General features: G+C 36.9%; 1 protein-coding gene across 3 annotated transcripts; it reads right to left on the bottom strand.

The window, feature by feature from the left end:
• Positions 1-2,560: 2,560 nt before the first annotated feature.
• LOC149140869 (alcohol dehydrogenase 1-like) lies at positions 2,561-22,982 on the bottom strand. Of its 3 annotated transcripts, none has more exons than XM_089449381.1 (12): positions 22,621-22,978; positions 22,466-22,536; positions 22,286-22,395; positions 19,267-19,403; positions 18,188-18,234; positions 17,741-18,066; positions 16,339-16,421; positions 16,020-16,095; positions 15,846-15,907; positions 3,548-3,643; positions 3,236-3,397; positions 2,561-2,932 (listed from the first exon to the last, which is right to left on the bottom strand). In XM_089449381.1, the coding sequence occupies exons 2-12, from the start codon at positions 22,471-22,473 to the stop codon at positions 2,816-2,818; spliced, it is 1,224 nt and encodes a 407-aa protein (XP_089305507.1). In that variant the 5' UTR covers positions 22,474-22,536; positions 22,621-22,978; the 3' UTR covers positions 2,561-2,815. The 3 variants fall into 3 exon arrangements, with proteins under 3 accessions (XP_089305507.1, XP_089305509.1, XP_089305508.1); XM_089449383.1 differs by having other exon boundaries at positions 22,286-22,377; positions 22,621-22,709; XM_089449382.1 differs by having other exon boundaries at positions 2,816-2,990; positions 22,621-22,982.
• Between the last annotated feature and the right edge of the window lie 1,373 nt (positions 22,983-24,355).

Genomic DNA, 24,355 nt, shown 5'->3' with positions numbered 1-24,355 from the left:
AATCGTGGTCAGCCGAGCGATATATACCATGGGCACGAAGCAATAATATAACATCATTCCATTGAGACTTTAAGTCCTCTCGCAGTTGAAGTTCCTCCGCTGATTTCCAAAAAGGGATGGCTCCCTCCCATTTACTTATAACGCTGGCCCAGAAGAAATAACCACGACTATGGAGCGCTTTCAGCAAGGAAGTTGAGTTGCCATTCGTCCAGATTCATTGCCGGCGCTGTACTTTGAATCAGTTTCCTCTCAGATGGAATGAAAATGGACAAACTGATATCGGATCGGATCAGAAAGAAGGAGACCTGCGTGTTATTTTTGAATAGGCGTTGTCTACCCAGAGGTAAATTTGCTCAAACGGTAGAAAATTCTCTGGAAAAAAATCTGATATAATTTGAATGTTATTTTTTAGGGTGGAAAAAAATTCAAAACGATGAAAAACCAAATTTGATATTAGGCGAGCTGATATTATTTGAATGTTTATTTTTGAGAGTGGAAAAAGATTCAGAACGATGAAAAACCAACTTTGATTTAGGTCAGCTTAATATTATTTTTTAGAGTAGAAAAAGATTCAGAGTCATCAAAAATCTGTACAGTATTTATCTCGAAACTCAGTTATAACTCAAATTTCTCACAAAAAAAAAAAAAAAAAATTAATTAATTAATTAAATTAAATAAACTAAATTCTAGCCAAATTTTGTATTGTTTCCAGAAAAATTTACATACTAATTAAACATTTGGAATCGGTTTGAGTATCATATTTTTTCATATACTTTTGAATATGTTCCACCAGGACTTGAGAGCAAGAGTACATAAATGCTTAAATCTGTGACTGGGACAATAAGATCCATGAGCTCCTAAGCGAGAAGCCATAACTGTTAAAATATTAAGATCGAAGATGATGTTAAGATGATTTTGTAAAATATTTCTTACAAATAGTTGATTAATGATGATTTATGATATTTATATTAAATAATATTTATGATTTGATTTTTTCTAACACTGGTGTAAATTTATTTTTAATTTCAAATTTATCTGGTTTTCAGGATAAAATACTTTTAAGTGTAAACTTTTAACATTGAGAATACTCTTAATAAATACGAAGTTAAAATGGATAGTTTATGATTAAAAATAAATTACAAAAATGTGTTTCAAAATTCTCAAAACTAAAACCCAAAAAAACCAATTGTAAATTAATTCTATAATTTCAATTTTACTTAAGCTATCATAACAAAAAAAAATTATAAATTTCTTTTTTATTTTTAAAATATTAAACTATCTGGATAATTTTACTTCAAGTATCATAAAAATAAAAAATTTATAAATCTTTTTTTTACTTTTTAAAATATCAAAATATCTATCCAAAGACCAACTCTACATACGTTGAAGGATCTGAATCTCAAATCTTATAATACCTCAGATTTCATAACTTATATCCTTCAATCTCAAATCTTATAATACTTCAGATTTCATAACTTACAAAATACTTCAGGAAGGATTTGAATCTAAAATCTAATAATACTTCAGATTTCATAACTTACTTCCTTCAATCTCAAATCTTTTAATACTTCAGATTTCATAACTTACAAGATTTCATAACTTACAAAATATAATACTTCAGATTTCAAATCTTATAATACTTCAGATTTCATAACTTACAAAATATAATACTTCAGATTTCAAATCTTATAATACTTCAGATTTTATAACTTACAAGATTTCATAACTTGCAAAATATAATACTTCAGATTTCATAACTTACAAAATACTTCTGGAATGATTTGAATCTCAAATCTTATAATACTTCAGATTTCATAACTTACATCCTTCAATCTCAAATCTTATAATACTTCAGATTTCATAACTTACAAAATATAATACTTCAGATTTCATAACCTACAAAATACTTCCGGAAAGATTTGAATCTCAAATCTTATAATACTTCAGATTTCATAACTTACAAAATACTTCATAACGATAATCAACTAAACTACCACAAAATACTAATCACAAATCATTCAATTATCATCCCAACAATTCCCATTTTTACAAAATTAGCATAAATTTATAATACTTCAGATTTCATAACTTACAAAATATAATTCCCATTTTTGCAAAATTAGTATAAATTTATAACAGTTCATATTTCATAACTTACAAAATACTTCATAACGATCATCAACTAAAGTACCCCAAAATACTAATCACAAATCATTCAATTTTCATAACTTACAAAATACTTCATAACGATAATCAACTAAATAACCACAAAATACTAATCACAAATCATTCAATTATCGTCCCAACAATTCCCATTTTTGCAAAATTAGTATAAATTTAACATATAAAAGGCCCAAATTCTCTAATGTTTAAAACATCCAATAATAAAATTGCAGCTCAGCCGCATGAAAACCAGAGATTCTCCAAGTTTAAAATATTCCAGAATAATGTTGCATCTGTGGACATGTCACTCATCTGAATCACAAGATCCATATGACATCCTTTGTATCCTTTAAAGAGCCACTTCAATCACATAAGAATTTGACAGAGTTCAACGTACTTAGATGAAAGTTCAAATATTATATTTATGTTCAAGTCAAAATAGAGTATATACTTAAATTCAAAATAATAGCATATTATAAATATATTATAACCGTGTGCATACTTGTCACTGATCTAAATGTCAGACTCATAGATCTTAAACTTAAGATAATACACCTGTGTACATACTTCTCACAGTTATTAAAGCCAACACTCGTACTTTCCCCTTTAATCAGCCACTTAATATTTACATGACTTTCTCTTTCCCTTCTAATCAGTCAGACACTTTAATCACAGTTCTCAGACTCTCTCCTTTAATCATGTAATCAAATGACTTGTTGATATCAGCAAATGAGACCTCATGAGTAATAAATTTATCCAGTTCAAGTTTCTGCAAATTGCCAATCAAGGATAAGTTAAAAGCCTAAGCACAACTGCCAAGTAATTTTCTGCAAATTGCCAATCAAGGAAGGATAAGTTAAAAGCCTAAGCACATCTGCCAAGAATAAATTACTTCTGTCATGTATAAGCAAACAAAAAATTAGAAACATGAACATAGAATTCTATATATGATAATTGGTTTGACAGAGTCATTTCTTCTGAGAAATCTATCCAAATAAATGAATGCATAACTCATTAAATTTTCATATTGAAGGAATGCATAACTCATTAAATTTTCATATTGAAGTCTTACCTTATCCAGATACATCTCTACAAGGCCTGGCAAATCAGAACGAGGCTTATAGTTTCCAAAGAAAGTTCCCCTCAAAGTCCTCTCGTTCAGGAAATTTATAGGATTGGTTGTAAAAACTGCATCTGCATGAGGGACTCCCACTAAAACGGATACACCCCAACCCTGCAAAATAAAATTATGATGATCATTATCTTTTTCATTGATCAGAAAATGTCCTGCACACCAGTTGGTTAGATTGAATAAATATTCAGCTTAAAGTTATGACTGACACTGCAAATATCTTTTAAACCACAGGGAACCAAGAGAAAATACATCATGGCAGGACTCGAAGGCTTGAATCATGGCCTTCACATTTCCTGTGCATTCGATGCTGCAGTCCACCCCTCCATCAGTTTTTTCCGCAATTACCTGTAAAAAAATTTGATGATAGTAAATCCACAATGTTTTGAATTTTAATTTTAATGGATACAAATACATAAATATAAACCCACCTTAACTCTAAAGTTGCATCAAAGTACTATGATCTCAATTTCACAACCTTTGTTACAATACTGACCTTCCTAGCCTTTTACAATGCCAAAATTATAGTGAACTCGGGAGGCTTCTCTCCAAGCTTTTTGAGCATAGGAATAAAATCTTAAATCAAAATAAATAATTTGTCTTTTTAGGTCCGATAGATCATTATTTGGTCTCAGCGGACGTTAACCATCATCATCATCATCATAAAATCCTAATTACAAACCTCCAACTGCTTAACGACAAATCTGTTAACTTCTAACTTTTATTTTAAAATATCTTAAATTCAGATTTATTTAATCTGTCATTTAATTTGCTTTTACATCGGTATAGTTTGAGACTTGATAGATAAGAATGTGTTTTTTTCTAAATGATGATAGATTTCACAGGGATAGACTATTTCCACTTCCATCAATTCTATTTCCATCGTAAGGAGAGAGTATATCTACTTCCATTAATTTGATAGTGATTTTTAAACTTAAATGATTTTACTCCCAAGATTGAACAGATTAAATTTAGTTGTTGCCACTATAACATCAAAAGTATAACTAACAGCGAATAAACTAAACATATTAAGAATTTATGACTTAGCAAGAATTGAGACTTTCCAAAAGACGGGCCAAACTCCCCAAAAGACTAGCCAAAGATATCCCCTGAAATTTGAAACAGAATGGAGGTGATAACAAAAGGAAATTATTATTGCACAGCACCTTCTACAACCCAATATAAGGGCAATGTGTGATTCTGTTGGCGTTCAAAACAAAAATGAATATACATATTTGATTACTTTTAATTAAGATGTCCCCTTGAAATTTAAAACCGGAAAGGAAATTGTTATTGCACAGCTTATTCTACAACCCAATATGAGGGCAATGTGTGATTCTGTTGTTGCTCAAAACAAAAAAAAATATACATATTTAGTTACTTTTAATAATAATTCTACTTTCTATGATTATTATAACACCAGGCGTGAAAAAAGTGTGATAAAAATATTTATCTCTCTAGAACATAAATGAAATAGAAATATTTTAATGTTCAGGTTAAAAAACACAATTATATATCAATTTTTAAAAAATAGAAAATAATTAAAAATAGACCTCATATTTTCATATTTTCACTTTTAAATGTGAGAAAAATGTATCAAAAAATATATGTTAATTTAAGATTTGAATAAACTATCTAAATATTCATATTAACTCATTTATTTCAATATCAATATTTTATATAAAATAAAATGATAGTAAAAAATTAAGAAAAAAAATTCAATTTGCAAGGTCAAGGTTATGTAATATGTATTTAAATTACTTAAAAACATTTTTATTTCTTTTTTTGCTAATGCAAGAGTCGTGCCTTCTATTCAAAATATCCAAAAGGAGAAATTTACATATAGTACAAACAACCAAAGGCTAAACCATTTAGCCTAAGGTAAAACTTCCTAACAACATAGCAAAAGTAACCCCCACCTAAATAGAATTTTAGTTCCACGGAGAGAAAATAAGCCATGCGAGAGGGGCCCGCCTCGACACCCATTTACCCACTGCGAAGCTATGCACCCTTCAAGACCCGGACCCACCAATATGCATGCCTTCATGGCCGTTGATTCACCTCACCAGATCTAACAGTGGAGAATCATATCGCATGCACAAGAAGCCCAGAGAATAACCGCCCGATGAAGGCAGTATTCTCTCTCCTACCTTGGCCACGTGTAGATTGGTGAGTGGAATTGCGCTCAGCTCAGAGATACAACTCCCAAGTTTAAGGGCGCGCGATAAACCAAAAACCACCCCGAGGCCAGTATTGACATGATGGGCGGACCCACCAACATGCACGTCGTATCATGGCCGTTGATTATCCTCACCAGATCCAACGGTGGAGGATCATATCGCATGAACAAGAAGCTCAAAGAATAACCGCCCGATGAGGGCGATAGTCTCTCTCCTGCCTTGGCCACGTGTAGAGTGGTGAGTGGAATTGCACTCAACTTCGAGAAACCGCTCCCGACTTTAAGGGCACGCGATAACTCGTAAACCACCCCACGGGTAGTAATGCGGGGGGTTTCAAGTTGGCTGAGAAAGTCGAGACTCTGGTCCTTCACATCACCCCTACTCCTCATTCGCTTGATTCCAAGGAAGAAGGAAATCTTCCTGCCACCCTTGATATTCGCCGTCTGAGCATCCGAGAATCTCTCGCTGCCAAGCAACTTCCACCTAAGACCCATGTGTTCACGCTTCCCTGGGTTGAGAAAGCTAGCAAAGACTTGCATCCCCATTGCAAAATCACCTCGGAAACACCACTTCATATTGGATCCGTATCTGCTAGACCCGGTCCCTGCGGCTGTTGACCAACTCTGTTTCGATATAGCGTTCGATCCTCATTCCCCTGATTGAGACAATTCTCCCTCAAACTACCCTGTGGTATCTCTTGCCATCTAAACTTGACACTGCTTTTGGTGCAAAGAGCCCCTTTATTAGCTAGAATGTCCGCCAATTTATTGGTCGTCCTTCACACATGAGTGAAACTTACGATTCTCAAGTGCAGAAGGTGGAACTGTATCCTTTGAAAGACCTGAAGCAGCCTCTAGTGTCTTGAGACCTTTTCCAGCGCCGAACCACAACAGATTCTCTTGACTGAGTTGATGATTAGCTCAGAGTCAGCTTCAATTATGATGTTTTGAAGATTGTCCTGCTTCAGGATTTCTAAACATTGTTCTAGTGCTATTAGCTCCACCATATTGTTTGTGGCTCTACCCAGATGGCAATGAAAAATGAAATGGACGCAACCGTTTTCATCCCTTAACACCCCACCATAACCAGCAATACCCGGATTGCCTTTTGAGGCTCCATCTATGTTGAATTTCATGAAACCCTGAGGGGGAGGATGCCAGAAGTCTTTCTTAGTGACCAGTTTCTTTACCTTCGTGTCCATGCCCCGAGGAATAAGCCCCTGCATACCCAACTGAAGAAGTATCTGCACATCAGCTTCTTGGGGGGGGGGTTTGGGAAAGTTTGCATTAAAGTTCCCACCGTCTCCTTAATCTGACTTAAGATCTGAGCCATGATGCTCTGGTAGGAACTTTTTTTATTTTTGAAGAATTTGTTGTTCCTTTCTTTCCAAACATTCCATATTATGAAGCTTGGAGTTAAAGCCCAAGCTTTGTTGATTATTTCATACTCAAAGAAGTTTCCTCTCCAATTATTAAGGGTATTGGTGATGCTCCCTCTGTCCCTGTCTGCCTTTTTGAAAATGAAGGCAAAAGCATCCCACAATTTGGAGGTGAATATGCAGGTATTGAGTAGGTGTTCCATTGTTTCTTCTTGAGACTCACAAAGCTGGCATCTAGATGGTCCCATAACACCCCTCTTCCGAATGCTCTCCCAAGTAAGAATTTTCTTATGATGAACTAACCACATGAAAAGTTTGGTTTTTATCCATCCTTGGTGCCTCCATAGATTCTGCCAAACCCTATCTGGTTCATTAGAATCAAGCTCCAGGATTAAGCGCTTTGCCTCCTTAAGATTAAAGGTATCTTCATTATTATTGTCCCATCTAAGTTGGTCATGATCCTCTGATACCAGTATTTTCCTTCGGTCCAACATTGTTAGAAGTGCATCAGCATTTGCTTTCAAGGGGCTATCATCCCTGTATTCCGTATTCTTCTAGGTACACCATTTTCCTTCACTACTTGTCTGATCCCAAAATTCCTTAACCCTAAGTAGCCCTTTGGTGTCAGTGTCATTTTTGAGATCCACAAAGTCCTCTCTTAGCAGTATAGGTTCTTGTTGCCATTTATCCTCCCAAAACAATGCTAGATCTCCCACTCTGATTTCCCATCAACTATTTTTTTGAATTATGCTTCTATTCTCCCACGCTTTATTCTAGATGTAGGAGCCTTTTATGATGTCAGACATCCTTATGTGGTCATTGTTTTGCCAATTGTCAACATATTTGTCCTTCCAAATACGAGTCCACTGAGCCTCTGGATCTTTTACCCATCTCCACCATAATTTTGCCCCTAAAACTTTGTTTAACACTTCCAGATCATCCAGACCAAGACCTCTGTGGTTTTTAGGTTTGCAAATAGTATCCCAGGCTACCAAGGCCCATTTCTTTTTCTCCTCCCCCTTATCCCAAAGAAAGTCTCTTTGAATGATTCTAAATTGATGCAATACTCCTTTTGGAGATGGAAGGGTTGAAAGCATAAAGATGGGGATTGATTGAAGGACAGCTTTTGTAAGCACCAGTCGACCTGCCAAGTTCAAAGATCTAATTGTCCATTTCTGGGTCTTTTCCTACATCTTGTTAATCACTGGCTCCCAAATACTCTTGTGCAGAGGTTTGGCAGTTAGTGGAACTCCCAAGTATTTGGAAGGTAGCACATCTCTTTGGAAGCCCAGAATTCTGGAGATATTCCATTGAATAGCAATATTAGTATTAAAGAAGAAAATCTTAGACTTGAAGAGGCTTACCTCTGTACCCGCTGCCATGGCAAAGTCACTCAGGGTTTGTTTATAAGCTAGGGCCTCTTTGACCGTGGGGATGCCCTAAAGCATGGTATTATCAACAAATTGTTGATGGGTCAAAGCCTGTCCAGTCTCGGAGAGTTTAAGACCCTGGATAGCACCCACTTCTTTGGCATGCTTGATAGATCGACCAAGTCCTTCCATCATGAGGATAAAGAGAAAGGGGGAGAGAGGATCTCCCTGCCTGAGGCCTCTTGAAGGTTTAAAAGTTTTAGATGGAGAACCATTAACCAAAATTGAAAAACTAGATGAAGTCACCAGGGCCATTACCCACCTTACCCAGTTGTGGTCAAATCCAAAGGCTAGAAGGACCTTCCTGATGTAGGTCCAATTCAACTTGTTATAAGCTTTGGCTAGGTCCAATTGCATAATCATTCCCGCCTTCCTATTACCTAACAATGAATGTACCACCTCATGCGCTTGAATGATGTTATTGAGAATTTGTCTGCCCTCCACATATCTTGTTTGCTCCACAGAAACCAGAGTGGGAAGAAGGGGTTTGGGTCTGTTGGCAATTACTTTGGATATTATCTTGTACACCACATTGCACAAAGCTATGGGTCTGAATCTGTCTGGAGTCAGAGCATTGTCCTGTTTTGGGATCAGAGAGATGAAGGATGTATTGAGCACCTTCAGAATGGTTCTATTCATCCTGGAGTCCTCCACAACATTCAAAATATCTTGCTTGACAATGTTCCAGCGAGCTTTAAAGAAATCGACATTGAAAACATCAGGGCCTGGCGCTTTTCCATTCTGCATTTCTTTGATAACATCACTAACCTCCTCTTCATTCACTGGTCCTATTGAGATTGTAATTATCTTCTCTTGTTACTAGCTTCGGAATATGCTTAGTGAAGTCCCTGATAAAATGAGCTCTATCTAAGATGGTCTCCTCTGCGATACTTCGAAAGTGCTGAACCAACACAGCTTCTATGTCTTCATGGGTATTGAGTATTTGACCTCTAGAGTCCTTGATCGTTGAGATCCTGTTATGCGACCTATTCTCCATTGTGGATATGTGGAAACACCTTGTGTTTCTTTCCCCTTCTTTTAGTCATTGAACTCTTGATTTTTGTCTCCAAAATATCTCCTCTTGTTTGCATAAGTTCTCCCAGTCCTAATGAAGTTTGGTGGCTTGATCATTTCTTTCCTTGTCAAAGCCATCCGTGATTAGGGCTTGATTGAGTTCCTGCATTTTACCTTCGATAGCTTTTTTCACTTCAAAAATATTGCCAAACTCATTCTTGTTCCAATCTTTGAGTCGGAGCTTGATATGTTTCAGTCATTTGTGTAGTAGAAACATTCTCGTACCCTGAATCTGCAGATCCTCTGTCCACCATTTTGAAATGTTTCTGATAAAATCTGGGTGGGTGAGCCATATATTCTCCAATCTAAAAGGTCTATGCTTGGGGGTGCCAATGCCCTGAACCTTAAGTTGAACAGGGCAATGGTCCGAGCCACCGAAGGGGAGAATTCTCACTGTCATATCCAAGCCTGTGAGCATGAGGTCCTCTGAGATAATGAATCTGTCTAACTTTGAGGCTACTTGAGACTCTCCTCCTCTCTTATTTCTCCATGTAAAGAGGCCATTACTCGTATCTATGTCAACTAGCTTCATATTGTTTAGCAAATTCTGAAATGCTATAGAGTCTTTGCTTAAAGTTCTAGTCCCACCTTTTTTCTCTGTAAGGGATTTGATCATGTTAAAGTCCCCGCCCATTATCCATGGTATTCCTGCATGTCTATCTTTTAGTTCCACAAGAGAATCTAGAAGCTTGAGTTTATCATCAAGTCTTTGAGGGCCATAAACATTTGTAATTAAATACATCTCCCTGTCTTCCACAGGCTGAATAACCACTAATAAATAATTCCTAGATGCCTCAGCATCTATTATGCCAATCTTTTGGGGCTTCCAAAAGTGAGGATACCTCTTGTTGTTTTGTCTGCTTTGACCTCTAGAAACTCGTATTGATTGAGCCATTTACTGTGTATTTCCTTTATTTTTTGAATGGAACATTTAACTCTCCTCCTCTCTTATTGCTCCATGTAAAGAGGCCATTACTCGTATCTATGTCAACTAGCTTCATATTGTTTAGCAAATTCTGAAATGCTAGAGTGTCTTTGCTTAAAGTTCTGGTCCCACCTTTTTTCTCCGTAAAGGATTTGATCATGTTAAAGTCCCCGCCCATTATCCATGGTATTCCTGCATGTCTATCTTTTAGTTCCACAAGAGAATCTAGAAGCCTGAGTTTATCATCAAGTCTTTAGAGGGCCATAAACATTTGTAATTAAATACATCTCCCTGTCTTCCACAGGCTGAATAATAATTCCTAGATGCCTCAGCATCTATTATGCCAATCTTTTGGGGGTTCCAAAAGTGAGGATACCTCTTGTTGTTTTGTCTGCTTTGACCTCTAGAAACTCGTATTGATTGAGCCATTTACTGTGTATTTCCTTTATTTTTTGAATGGAACATTTAGTTTCCTGGATAAAGATCATGTCCGGAGCTTCTTGTTTCATTCTATTGTTGAGTATCCTTTGTTTCCTTTTACTTCCTAGACCTCTGATATTCCAAGAAGTTAACTTCATTATGAAAGATTTGTAAAGGAGTAGCTGGTTAGATATTTCATCTTACCTAAATCTATCATTAGTTTTCCACATTCCATCAATAACTAATTTTGCTTTTTTCTGCCCCTTTTCCTTCCTGGATTTCTGGGAGCCAGTCCTGGTGTGGTTTTCATAATTTTCACCCCTTTGTTGCCCTGCCTTTTGGTGTTTCTTTGTCCTTCCACCTCGTTAGCCTAAGTTCTCCATAGGAACAACTGCTGCACTCTGTTAAACTCTTCTTGAGATCAACCCCTCCCATGGTCCCCTGTTTCAAGAATCCTTCCAGATCTAGGTGTTCTCTATCAAGAATATCCTGCAGTTCATGATCCTCCATTTCCATCTCACTCGGGGTCATTTCTTGGTCCATTTCCAGTTCCCCGTTGTTCAGCGTAGTCCCTTTCTGTTTATAGATATCCTGTGTTTTCACACTATTTTCTTCCTTATCCTTTTCCCTTGGGCTGCCCTCCATTCCCTGATCTACCTTTGTTGTCTCTTCCTCTTCTTCTAGTACTTGGAACCTGTTCGGACTGGCCTGTTTCCCCTCTGTTTGATTTTTCTTTGGCCCCCTTTTACCCCTCTTTCCTCTGTATCCCACTTTGTGAAAGCTTTCAGTGTCTTTCACTGTGGTAGCTTTACTTTTGGTTTCTATCTTACTAAGAGGGCAATCTCTAAAAAGGTGACCATGCTCATGGCACCTTGGACATCTGAAAGGAATATGCTCATAATCCACTGTTTGCACCCATTCTTCATTGAAAACTTACAGGATGACCTCATCTGGTAGAGCTCCAGAGAGATCCATCTCCACACATATTCGAGCGAAGGAAGTGTATTTTCCCCTTCTGGTTGCCTCAAATGCTTTGACAAAACGCCCTAATTTATTTCCTATTGCAGATAAAGATTTAGTTTGCCAGTAATCTAGAAGTAGGGAATAGAGTCTTACCCAGACTGGGACCGAAGTGAAAGTCTCGCGTTCCGGTACAAAATTCATCATCCAAGGCTGCATATACAGGTCTACAGCTGCATAGAAGTAGGGCCCTCCTTCAAACACCCTGTCTTTGTCCTCTATATTTATAAAGACTACCATGAAGAAACCTTTTGATCCAAGATGTAGGTCTATGCCTCCTTTAGGTTTCCAGTGGTATTTAATCCACCCCTGTAGCGCCTTCTCAGTGGGCCATAATCCCATGAATTTACAAATGATAGCATAGGTCCGCATGTGATCCTTGTGCGCCTGCAATGCAGGATCATTTAAAACTACTCTAAGTGTGACCTCAACCTTAGGTTTACATGGGCCCTTTGGCATTTTGTTTGCTGCTTCCTGTCTCTTGTCCTCTTCCTCATTTTCTTTTAATCTATTGCCCTCCCTTGAATTGGTCAAATCCTGTGCCTCGTCAATGTTCCTTTTTCCTTCTCCTGAAAGACCTCTAGCAGTTTCCATCGTCTTCTTACCTCGACTAGCTACTGCTTGACTGTAAGAGGGAGTGGAGCTCCCCCCTTGCACCCCTCCATGGCGTTCAACCCCTAAATAATCTTGTAACCCTAGCTCTTACCTGTCCCGCACCCCAGATGCATTCCAGTTTTGAGGGAGTTGAATCCTCTTAAAATTCTTACAAATTGAATTTCATTCTTTCAAAAAAAAAGCCCAAAGAAAGGAAAAACAAAAAAAAAAACATTTTTATTTCAATATCAATGTTTTATATAAAATAAAATGATAATAAAAAATTAAGAAAAAAATTTCAATTGCAAGGTCAAGTTTATGTAATATGTATTTAAATTACTTAAAAACATTTTACTACAGACAATTTAATCCGTAAATAAAACAAACATATATATATATATATATCAATATAATAATTGAAAAAAATAAATAATCCGTAAATAAAACATTTTAAAAATAATATATATATATATATAACATTTTAAAAATAATATATATATATATATATATAAAATTGAAAAAAATAAATTGTTGTGTGTTTGTAGTCTCACTAAAATGTATAAAAAAATAAATGTTAATTTAAAATTTGAATAAACTATCTAAATATTCCTATTAACTTATTTATTTCAATATCAATGTTTTATAAAAATAAAATGATAATAAAAAATTAAGAAAAAAAATTTCACTATGCAAGGTCAAGGTTATGTAATATATATTTAAATTACTTAAATACATTTTAGAGCAGACAATTTTATCCATAAACAAAACATTTTAAAAATATAATATTTCTATATATATATATATATATATAATAATTGAAAAAAATAAATTGTTATGTATTTGTTAAGAACATGTGTTTTCTACCCGGATGTGGGTGTCATTACGTGCCATTAAGGCAAGCACTCGCCTCAACATCTGTGACAAGGCCGAGAGGACAGGTATGTACATTCCAGCGATGAAGACAGGATTTAATTCAATGCTCATGGCAAACGGTATTAAGTTGGTTCAGAACAAGGAGGACGGCGTATTCAAGCCAAGCGAGGCTGCTCTGAACTCGATGCGCTCAAGCATGATGGAGCCATGCCCTCTGCCTACGGTGACTGCAAGGAATTTGTTCTTTAGTAGGAATGCCCAGACTTGCAATGTACAGGGCAAGCCACTCGACGCTGGAAATTGGCAAGGGAATTCTCCGGAGTGCCGAATCAAGGTGGTTGAGCAGCGCCTCAAAGACCTTGCGTTAGGAGCCATGATGCGTAGCAGAGGTGTGCCTCGACGAGGCGGTAGATCAGGGACTCGAATTGCAACTAAAATGGAGGAGCCGCACCCAATCGCTCCCATGGCTGTTGTGCCCCCCTCGTCATCCAGTTCTGAGGAGGAGTTTCTGGTTTTGCATGATACATACCAGACATTCCGCCTCAGAATTCCTAGAAGACTCATCCAGTCTGATGTAATTGTCAATTTCTCAGTTTATCTTTCGGAAGCGGCACCTGAAGACCCCTCCTCGTCTTCCCCTGCCTCAGCAAGCATCCAGGGCAGCGATATACTCCTGGGGGACATGCATGGCAGGGTTTATCGTGCGCCCCGTCCCCTGGATGCCATAGAGCAGATTGTTCAGCCTCAGCAAGTTCTGGTTCAGGAGGACTCGGCCCAAGCCGAGTCAGTGCAAGAAATTCCGCCGATGTTCAATCGTGCTCAGGGCAGAGACGAGGGACATGACTCCATCCAACCGGGTTCAGATGGGCAACTTCAGATTGGTGATGAGTTCGTTATATGGCTCGATCCGCCCAGTCCGCAGCAGGGGAAGCCGCCAGCGTCGCCCAGCCACCCAACTTGAACCTACTCGGGTGCTCTTCTCAAGGTTTTTTGCACAGTTGTTAATGTCTTTGTTGGTTCACATTTCGGTTATTTTCAGTCCTAGTTCTCAGCCTTACCATGGCTGTTTGTTTCTAGTCAGTATAGTTAGCCCGTTAAAGGTTAGAGTCAATGAAGTAAAAAGGGTCTGTATTTTGTCTGTCCATGTTCAAAATGTCTGCTGTCCAAGGAACTCAAATGGACAAGTTTTTGTAACTCTGTCTCAGTGGATCGATAGTCTGTCCAGGTTGTTACTGTTAGAGGGCGGGCCACGGCCCCCTCGGATGATGTAAACCATGTAAATATTTTTCTTACCTTAATATAGAAGTAGACTTTACCTAGAAAAAAAAAAAAAAAACATGTGTTTTCTCTTAAGAGGTCTCAAGTTCAAAACCAGAGGGGTAGAGTATGTATGCCTTAGTAGACTTAGCAGTCAAATCGTTGCGCGGAGGTGAATCCCTTGTCCCACAAACAAGGGGGTCTCATACACCAATTTGGTGTCTTGCTTGGCTGTGACCTTAAAAATGGATATTATTATTATTAGTCTCAATATTTAATATTTGTAGTTCTTTATACATATTATCATTATTATTATCTAATTTTAAGGTCACATCCAAGCTAAACACCAAATTGATGTATGAGACCCTTTATCAAATAAAATTGGTGTATGAGACTCTTTATTTGTGGGACAAGGGACCCACCTCCACGCAGTGAAGATCCCAACGATTTGACTGCTAAGCCTAAAGAAACATGCATAAAGAAACTATATATATATATATTATATCAAGTAATTGAAAAAATAAGTTGTTATGGCAAAATATTTGAAGCAGTTTCACTATTTTAAATTTTCATCTTTTTCTTGATTTTGTTTAAAATTTAATAGAGTTGTTGTAATTGTAAATTTAAATTATGTAGTCTACATAATCAGAGTAGTTAAGGGGATTTAAGGGGATTTTCAAGGCATTGAATCATTTAAGACCCCAACTATTTGACTGCTAAGCCTAAAAAGGCATACATAAAGAAACTATATATATTATATATAGTAACTGAAAAAATAAATTGTTATGGCAAAATATTTGAAGCAGTTTCACTATTTTAAATTTTCGTCTTTTTGTTGATTTTGTTTAAAATTTAATAGAGAGTTGTTGTAATTGTAAATTTAAATTGTGTAGTCTACATAATCAGAGTAGTTAAGGGGATTTAAGGGGATTTTCAAGGCATTGAATCATTTTAAGCATTCAAAAATGTTATTTAAACAATGAAAAATTATAAATAGTGTGCAGAGAGAAAACTAATATAGATTCATCGTAACTATGGATAAAATAGATTTGATTTGTACCTCCAAAAAATTGATCCCTGGCTAAGTCTGTAGTTAAAAAAATGAATCTGATTATTATTATTATTATTATAATATTAAATATGAAAACCCTCTGTGTTCTCTCCCTGCAACAATCTGTAGTTAAAATGAATCTGATTATTATTAAAATATTAAGTATGAAAACCCTCTGTGTTCCCTTCAACGAGGTTAAAAAGGATCTATCCCATGACACAGGAACATCATTCCCCGCCCAGACCACCAAGTACCTCGCTTCGTAAGTGAGGCAACTATTCCATGTGTTAAAACATATTCCCATTTGAACGACAGAAATCGGACGTAATTGTAGGCGGCTCAACATACCTCTTGAACAGGCTTTTCGTAGTCTTTAGGGTTTATAAATTCCGTTACGCCAAATAGTTTCGCTGGGAAACGAAAGATTACAAGAAACGATTCAGACAACGAATTAGAAAGACAATTTTACACTCAATATCTCTACACAGATTATTGAATAATGGAAATGGGAAAGTATACAACCTTGTTCATATCTGTCACTGTTTAAATCGATTCCAATTATTCGAGAAGCTCCTGCAATTCTTGCGCCTTCGGCCGCCTGTGTAATTCAGAAGGATCAGAGAAAAAACACACATATATATATACTCTGTACATTGATCCCAAAGAAAATATATATACTCTGTACATTGATCCCAAAGAAAATGCAGGCTTGTGGGCAGAACAGTGAACTAATGAGAATCCTTAAAAAAATAAGTTTACAAACTTTAGACCTACTGTATATACTAATTTGTATACACATGGACCAAGAAAAAGGGGCGAAACCATTGTTACTGGTACTTACACCAAGCCCAACACTGCCTAGGCCGAATATTGCTACTGTCGAACCCTTCTTTGGTTTGCCCACATTCAAAGTAGCACCCATCCCTGTTTCCACAACAAAAATGTTTTTTTACAACAATCCAATCAAGGAAACCATCATGGTTAATTTTATTCAGTGCAACCAACAACACTTCCTGAGAATTGAATTATCCACTCTGTAGAACATTATACAATTTCAACTATGTCAAGTATTTCTTCATTATCATCTTGAAATTACTTATACCTTCAACAAGTCCAGTAAGCGCAATTTTTCCGTGAGCAGACGGGGGGCTAAGAAAGGCAGATTGCAAACTCGAAGTCACTCATCATGGGTTAAATCCATCTTTGATGGAGCATCCAGGAGCAAACCAGGCAATGCATAGGCAGGGGAATGTTTAGAAACGAGCTTGATCACATTACACAGATTTTAGCCAAGATATTGGAATCCATATCTAACAATCAAGCAGAGATGGAGGGCATCCAAGGGCAAGCCATGCCTTCCACAGACCAGCCCTGGGGAAGGGACATTGGAGGTTCAAAGATGAACATGGTCACAATGGAGGAACGTTAGGCATGCTTTAAATTCAATATTAATGGAGCATCCAAAGGGTAACCCAAGCCTTGCAAGGGCAGGGGAGTGTTTAGAGATAAACATGGTCACATTCCACTTATGTTAGGCAAGTTTTTGGATAACAAATCTAAAACAATCAACCAGAGTGAACGATATACAAGGGCAGGCCATATTGCTCAGGGCAACACTGAGGAAGCTGGACATGGGGTTTAGAGATGTGCATGGTTACATTGGAGGACTGTAAGCCAAGTTTTTCAAAATCAGGCAAAGATGGAAGGCATCGTATTTGGGCATGGCATAGCAAGGATGCAAAACTCAAAATGGTGATTTTCTATCGAGAATAGAGACTTATTATAACCAATAGCATTGGGAAAATATTTAACTGCTGGTGGGAGATGGGCAACAAGGTCTCTTCCATACAAAAAGCGAAAAAAGTGTTTTGAATCTCGATGGATGGGAGTTCAGACATGTATAAAGGCCTCCAAATAAGATCACGGATTGATTAACCAACCAGAGAATCTTAACTAAGTCCCTCCGTTATCATTCTCAAGAATCCTTTTACCAGTGTAAAAGGGTAATAAAAAGTTGTGCTATCCAGCTTAAAAGTGAGGTCTTGAAGTTTGTTTTAACATGAGAAGAGATACTATCATCTGGGATTTTTAGACAATCTATGTAACTGCTTAGTGTATATGGGCAACTATAGTCCTAAATATTGCTGATATTAAAAATTCGGAGGGCGTTTTCTCTAAGAAAATTCGAAATAAAATAAAATATTTAAAAAAATCTGGTACAAAAATATCAGAAAGTACTTTACCTGTAGAGACACCACAGCTTAGAATACAGACTTTGCTAAGAGAAGCCTTCGGATTAATTTTGGCAACACAACCGACATGCACAACAGTGTACTCGCTGAAAGTCGATGTACCAAGGAAGTGGTAAATTGGCTTTCCATTGATGGAAAACCTTGACTTTCCATCACTTATCATGACCCCTCTCTCAGTATTAATTCTTAGCAGATCACACATGTTGCTCTCTTCTGACTTGCAGTGTCTGCATTCCTTGCATTCTCCAGTAAATACAGGAAGCACACTGTCACCCGGCTTGAGGTCAGTTACCCCTTCTCCAACACTTTCAACAATTCTGTGTCAACAATTGCCAGAATTAGCAGGCAATCAATCACACGAAAATTTTCCCATGAAATACTATGATTGAATAATTATGACCTAATAATTATTGTCATAGGAAAAAACAGAGTGAATACCCAGCTGCTTCATGACCAAAGATGCGGGGAAAGAGAGGCGTTTGACCCTGCAACCAGAGCAGTAATAGACATTTCATCACCAAGAAAAAATAATTGCACCCAAAGAAAGATGAGTTGCAACCAGAGCAGTAATAGACATTTCATCACCAAGAAAAAATAATTGCACCCAAAGAAAGATGAGTTCTCCACGGTCCTGGTGGAGGAGATGTCCATGTGTGTATGTCTCTGAGTGTGTAACACTAATGAAACATCCATCTTAACCCCAAGATCGACTAAGCCTTTTGAGGAGTCAAAACAATCCAAGCAGAAACCTCTAGTTGTTAGTAATAGACATTTCATCACCAAGAAAAATTAATTGCACCCAAAGAAATATGAGTTCTCCACGGTCCTGGTGGAGGAGATGTCCACGTGTGTATGTTTCTGAGTGTGTAACACTAATGAAACATCCATCGCAGATGGACTCACCAAGAAAAATTAATTGCACCCAAAGAAATATGAGTTCTCCACGGTCCTGGTGGAGGAGATGTCCATGTGTGTATGTCTCTGAGTGTGTAACACTAATGAAACATCCATCGCAGATGGACTCACCAAGAAAAATTAATTGCACCCAAAGAAATATGAGTTCTCCACGGTCCTGGTGGAGGAGATGTCCATGTGTATGTCTCTGAGTGTGTAACACTAATGAAACATCCATCGCAGATGGACTAAGCCTTTTGAGGAGTCAAAACAATCCAAGCAGAAACCTCTAGTTGTTAAAAAGATGTTAAAAAGATCCAGGTTTAAGATGGATCTAAATTAGCATAAATCCATCTTAATCTTTTCACTTTAACTCTTTAAAGTGAACTAAGGTGACATAGATCCATCTTAACCTCTTAAAGTTGGATCTATTAAGAATGAAAAGGAATTGATGAAGAGAGATTAATAAAGACAAGTGCAACGCCGATGCATCTCAATATTTATTCAATAGCATGTGAGGTTAAAAAAATGGAAGTTTACATTTCGAGTACTGATAATAGATTCTGAGTTAAGATGGAAACTTTACATTGATTCTACCTATGCTAGTTTTGTTTATAGTTTACCTTTGCTTCCCAAAAAACAAGGTCTGTGCGGCACAAGGCAGTGTAGCACACTTTGATCCTGACTTCCATTGCTTGTGGAGGTGCCACTTCCACTTTTTCAATCTTCAAAGGCTGCCCAGGTCCCCAACCAACAGCAGCTACAACAAAGATAATTAGAAATATCAGAGTTGACATGGCAGAAAAGTTTCACTACAACAAAGATCATTAGCAATATCAGAGTTGATGTGGCAGAAAAATTTCAGCACCTTCACTTCCTAAATAGCCCAAAAAGTATTTATAATTCTTCTGATGTTCATTCCTCGTTTGAAGCTTATCAATATTTATTAGCAATTTAAGGATATAGAGGAAGCTTAATGGTTTTTATGAGTAACCAAACAACCATTATGTTGGTAAGAGGGATCACTTCCTTGTGACTGCTCCCGTTTGTGATAAGGACATAAGGTCCCGAGGGTCATGGTCTATTAGGAATATTAAAAGGAGAAACCAGTCCTTATGTTTATTTAAAGGAGGATCATTAGGACTATGGAGGCACCACTCACTTCCAGTCCCTTGTTGCTGCAAACATTGGCATAAGGATATAAGAATCATAGTATACTGCAAGTATTACCATACGATACTGCCCCCTCAGGTATTTTAAGGATATCAAAAAGGTTTACCAACCAACCATTATGCTAGTATGAGGCACCACTTGCTTGCCACTGCCAAAAGGATAATAATGATCATGGTATTAGTAAGAGGCACGACTTCTTCATGTCTAGTCCCATTAGGAAGGATCACGGTATATTGAGGCCATTAATAAAATACAGCAAGCATCCCCATTGGCACAAGGATCATAGTACTAATTGGAAGCACCACTCCTTTGATTGGGAAGGATAATTGCATATTGGGATATTGGGGGAATGGGAGTATTGGTAGGGAGCATGATATTAGTGGGTGGCACCACTCCCTTGTGGCTATTCCCATTGAGAAGGAGCATGGCATATTTGGGGTTGGCAACACCACACCAAGCTGGCTGGCCCATTGAGAAGAATCATGATTAGCATTCTTATGGCTGTTCCCATTGAGAAGAATCATAAATTGGGGGTATTTGTAGGAGAAACGAAGATTCCCCTATTAGCATTCTTATGGCTGCTCCCATTAGAAGTGCCCCCATTGAGAAGAATGAGAAGAATCATGGTATATTGGGGTATTTGTAGGAGACACCAAGATTCCCCTATTATGGCTGCTCCCATTGAGAAGAATCATGGTAAGTGCTCCCATTGAGAAGAATCATGGTATATTGGGGTATTTGTAGGAGACACCAAGATTCCCCTATTATGGCTGGCTCCCATTGAGAAGAATCATGGTAAGTGCTCCCATTGAGAAGAATCATGGTAAGTGCTCCCATTGAGAAGAATCATGGTAAGTGCTCCCATTGAGAAGAATCATGGTATATTGGGGTATTTGTAGGAGACACCAAGATTCCCCTATTATGGCTGCTCCCATTGAGAAGAATCATGGTATATTGAGGTATTTGTAGGAAACCCCAAGAGTCCCCTATTAGGGGAATGTTATAGTATTAGTAGGAGGCACAACTCCATTGTACCTGCTCCCGTTGGCAAGGATTTTGTTGGATTAGGACCATTCATAAGAAACACCTAGTTTATCACATTGGCATAAGGTTCGTAAGTATCATTTTATTATTAGGAAGCACAAGTCCCTTGTGGTTGTTCCTTGGGAATGACCATAAAATAGTGGGGGTATTGGTAAAAAGAACCGAAGATTATAGTATTAATTAGAGGTACCAGTCCCTTGTTGATGCTCCCATGGGAAGTGATCATAATATATTGGGGTTGTTAGTGGGACGCTCTCAAGTTGGCTGCTCTCACGGCGAAGGATTATGATATACTATATTGGGGCTCTTAGTACGGAAGAACCAAACTGCCCTCATTGGCATCAGGTTTATAAGGATTTGATATTATTACAGGGAGGTTTATAAGGATATGATATTATTATGGGGCACCACTCCCTTGTGATTGTTTTTCTATTGGGCAGGATCATAAAATATTGGGGTATTAGTTGGAGGTCCCAAACTGCCTCATTGACCTAAGGATCATGGTATTAGTAGGGAGGATCATGGTATTAGTAGGGAGCTGCATAAGGATCATGGTATTAGTATGAAGCACAGCCATAAGTACACAGCTCCCTTATGGCTGCTTCCACAAGGATCATGGTATATAGGAGGTAGTAGTGGGAGGACCCGAGGTGCCCCATTGGCATATTGTGCGTAAAGATCATGGCATTAGTAGAAGGCACTAAGCTGTACCCATTGGGGTAAAGGATTAGATATTATAATGTTTACAAGTATTGGGTATTATATAAAGTTCATAAAATTGAGTATTAGTAAGAGACACAACTCCTTTGTGATCCCTTGTGATTGTCTTTTCTGATATCCTACTTGTGGCGATATCCTACTTGTGGTATTAATATAAGGCACCAATCTAAAGATTATAGTATGTATGAGATAAGGATCATGGTATATACAGGATATTAATGGCAAGGATTACCCACTTGTAGCCCCCCTGTTGGCTCAAGGATCATGGAATATTGGGCTTATATGCCACTGAATTAAGTATCATGGAATGTTCGCCACTGAATTAAGTATCATGGAAGGTTGGGATTATATGCCACTCATACCGACCAATCCTTGATGTGGGATACCAAGGAGGATTGATTATATGCCACTGAATAACGACCAATCCTTGATGTGGGATACTAAGGACGATTTCAGAATAATAGATACGTTTCCAGGATGCCATAAGAAAAATCCATAAAAGCCTGAACTACGTAATATTTTTCTAATACCCATTTATAAATGATTGAAAACAAGAGTAGCATCTATATAATTGGAGCCATATAATATGTAACAACTAGAAATTAAGTTATATACATTCACTGTGCTGAATACTGAAATCGGAATATGATTTCCTTAATACACAAATCATATGGAAACTTTTGGAATGTGGGGAGTGATAATCACCTTTGCAAGTGATAACTTGGCCTGCAGTAGAACTTGCCATATTCCTTGAAGGATCAATCTGATCTTCAAATGGTTTCTTGTGCGTCTGAGCACTGAAAATGGATTGAACACTGAAAATGGATTATCCTTCCCTTAATAAAGAAACCACATGGAATTTAGAATGTGGGCACTGTTAATTACCTTTGCATGCGACAACTTCGCTTGCAGTAGAGCTTGGTGTTTTCCTTGCAGGGTCGATCTCCCCAAATGGTCTAAACTGGATTGAATACTGAAAATGGGTTATCATGGCCTTGAAAATTCATCTGGAATTAAGAATATGGGCAGTCTTAATTTACCTTTGAATGTGAGAACTTAGCCTGCAGTAGAGCTTGGCTATTTCCTTGAACAGTTGATCTCCCCAAATGGTCTCTTGTGCTGAATACTGAAAATGTTATCGTTTCTTTACTAAGCAAAGCAAATCATATGGAGTTGACAGTGTAGAAATTGCACATTACCTTTGTATGAACTAACTTGGCCTGCAATGCTACCCTGCAGTGCTACTTATCATTTTCCTTCAAGGGTCGGCTTCAAAATTCGTCTTGTAATGTACTGGGACAGTTTTGTCTGCTTCCTTATATTCCACAATACTTAACAACATCCCTTTCTGTAAGGACGCGTAGCTGCATCAGTGTCAGTGTCTGAATGCCCACATGTGTGGGGAAAGAAAGCTCACGCTTTGATCTCTGCAGCCTTCAGGTCATTACAATATCTGAATTTATTCGGTCCATAAATTCGACATAAACCGCCCTACTTTTCACAGAGGGATGTGATGGTTTACGTGTAAATAAATGGAAATTTACTTAATTCTCTGTCGTATATACTTAATTTTGGGTATGATCCATGTATTAAAATGTCTCTTTGCTTGATTCAGAGTTTGTTTTTTAAGTAAACATAAATAGATTAATTTTTTAATATTTCGAAGCATCTGGTAAGGGTGAAAATCACAGCGGCATAATTTTTTTGAATAATAATGGTGGGCAATCTAAATGAAATTTTTCTCTTATTATTATAGTTCCATAATTTTCTTAAATAACAATGGTGAATAAGCCTGCATTCTCAAACAGTAATTAGTGATAATTATTTTCATTACTAATTTGATAATTACTTATAATTTTTTAAATAATAATAAATAAACCTGTATTTATAAAACTATAATAAATTTGAAACCATAAAAATGAATCTACACTAATCAATTTGCAGTATATTAATGCTTCAATCTTAACCCTTAAAAACCTCACATTCTAGAAACTTTATCCTTAATACTATTCAAATTGAATTTTTTTTCTAGAAAACTGTCAATTTTTCAGATGGGATGGCTGCAATTTGCATTTTGATTTTCTTCGCAACGTTTTGTCAATGCAGTGCATGTATCTTATCCACAACACATGATTCGACCCATTTCAAGTCATTTTCGAAATTGAGTGTCCAACACGATTCGAATCCGATAGATCATATATATATATTCAAAAAAATGTGTGGTTACAGTTATTGATTGTGTAAAATATAGTATTGTATTTTTAAATGGAATTGAAGTCGAGGAATTGTTTGGACGATTAAAAATGGTTGGAATTTTGGTAAAAAAAAATTAAAAGATTTTATGGAGACAGTGTTTAAATCATATTTTTACGGTGAAAATGGATTCAGCGCCATCAAAAACTTTTTAAGCACCTAAAATTATAAAATTTAACAGCTTTTACTTAAATTTACAAAAATCTTTACCATTTTTTTTCAAAATATGACAAGAATTTCTATAACTTCCCAAACAAAACAACAATTTGTTGAGGAATCTTCATGATTTTTGCCGAAAATTCCTCAACAAATTAATACGGATCACAGAAGTCTCAATTCAATAAAAAAACAATCTAATTAAACTACAGCTTTCAAAAGATATATTCAAATATTTTGTGAATACGATTATTGACTGAGTAATTTGTTTTTTAATTATAATTATTCAAATTTTGATAGTACTGTTATTGACTAAGTGATTCTAAATATATATTCAAAAATTTTGTGAGTACGATTTCTGAATGA

Source organism: Pinus tabuliformis, chromosome X (genome assembly GCF_031772625.1).
Source record: "Pinus tabuliformis cultivar Carrire ecotype Pingquan chromosome X, CPIR1, whole genome shotgun sequence".
NCBI classification, from domain to species: Eukaryota; Viridiplantae; Streptophyta; class Pinopsida; order Pinales; family Pinaceae; genus Pinus; species Pinus tabuliformis.
This window is presented reverse-complemented; position numbering and strand designations above follow the sequence as displayed.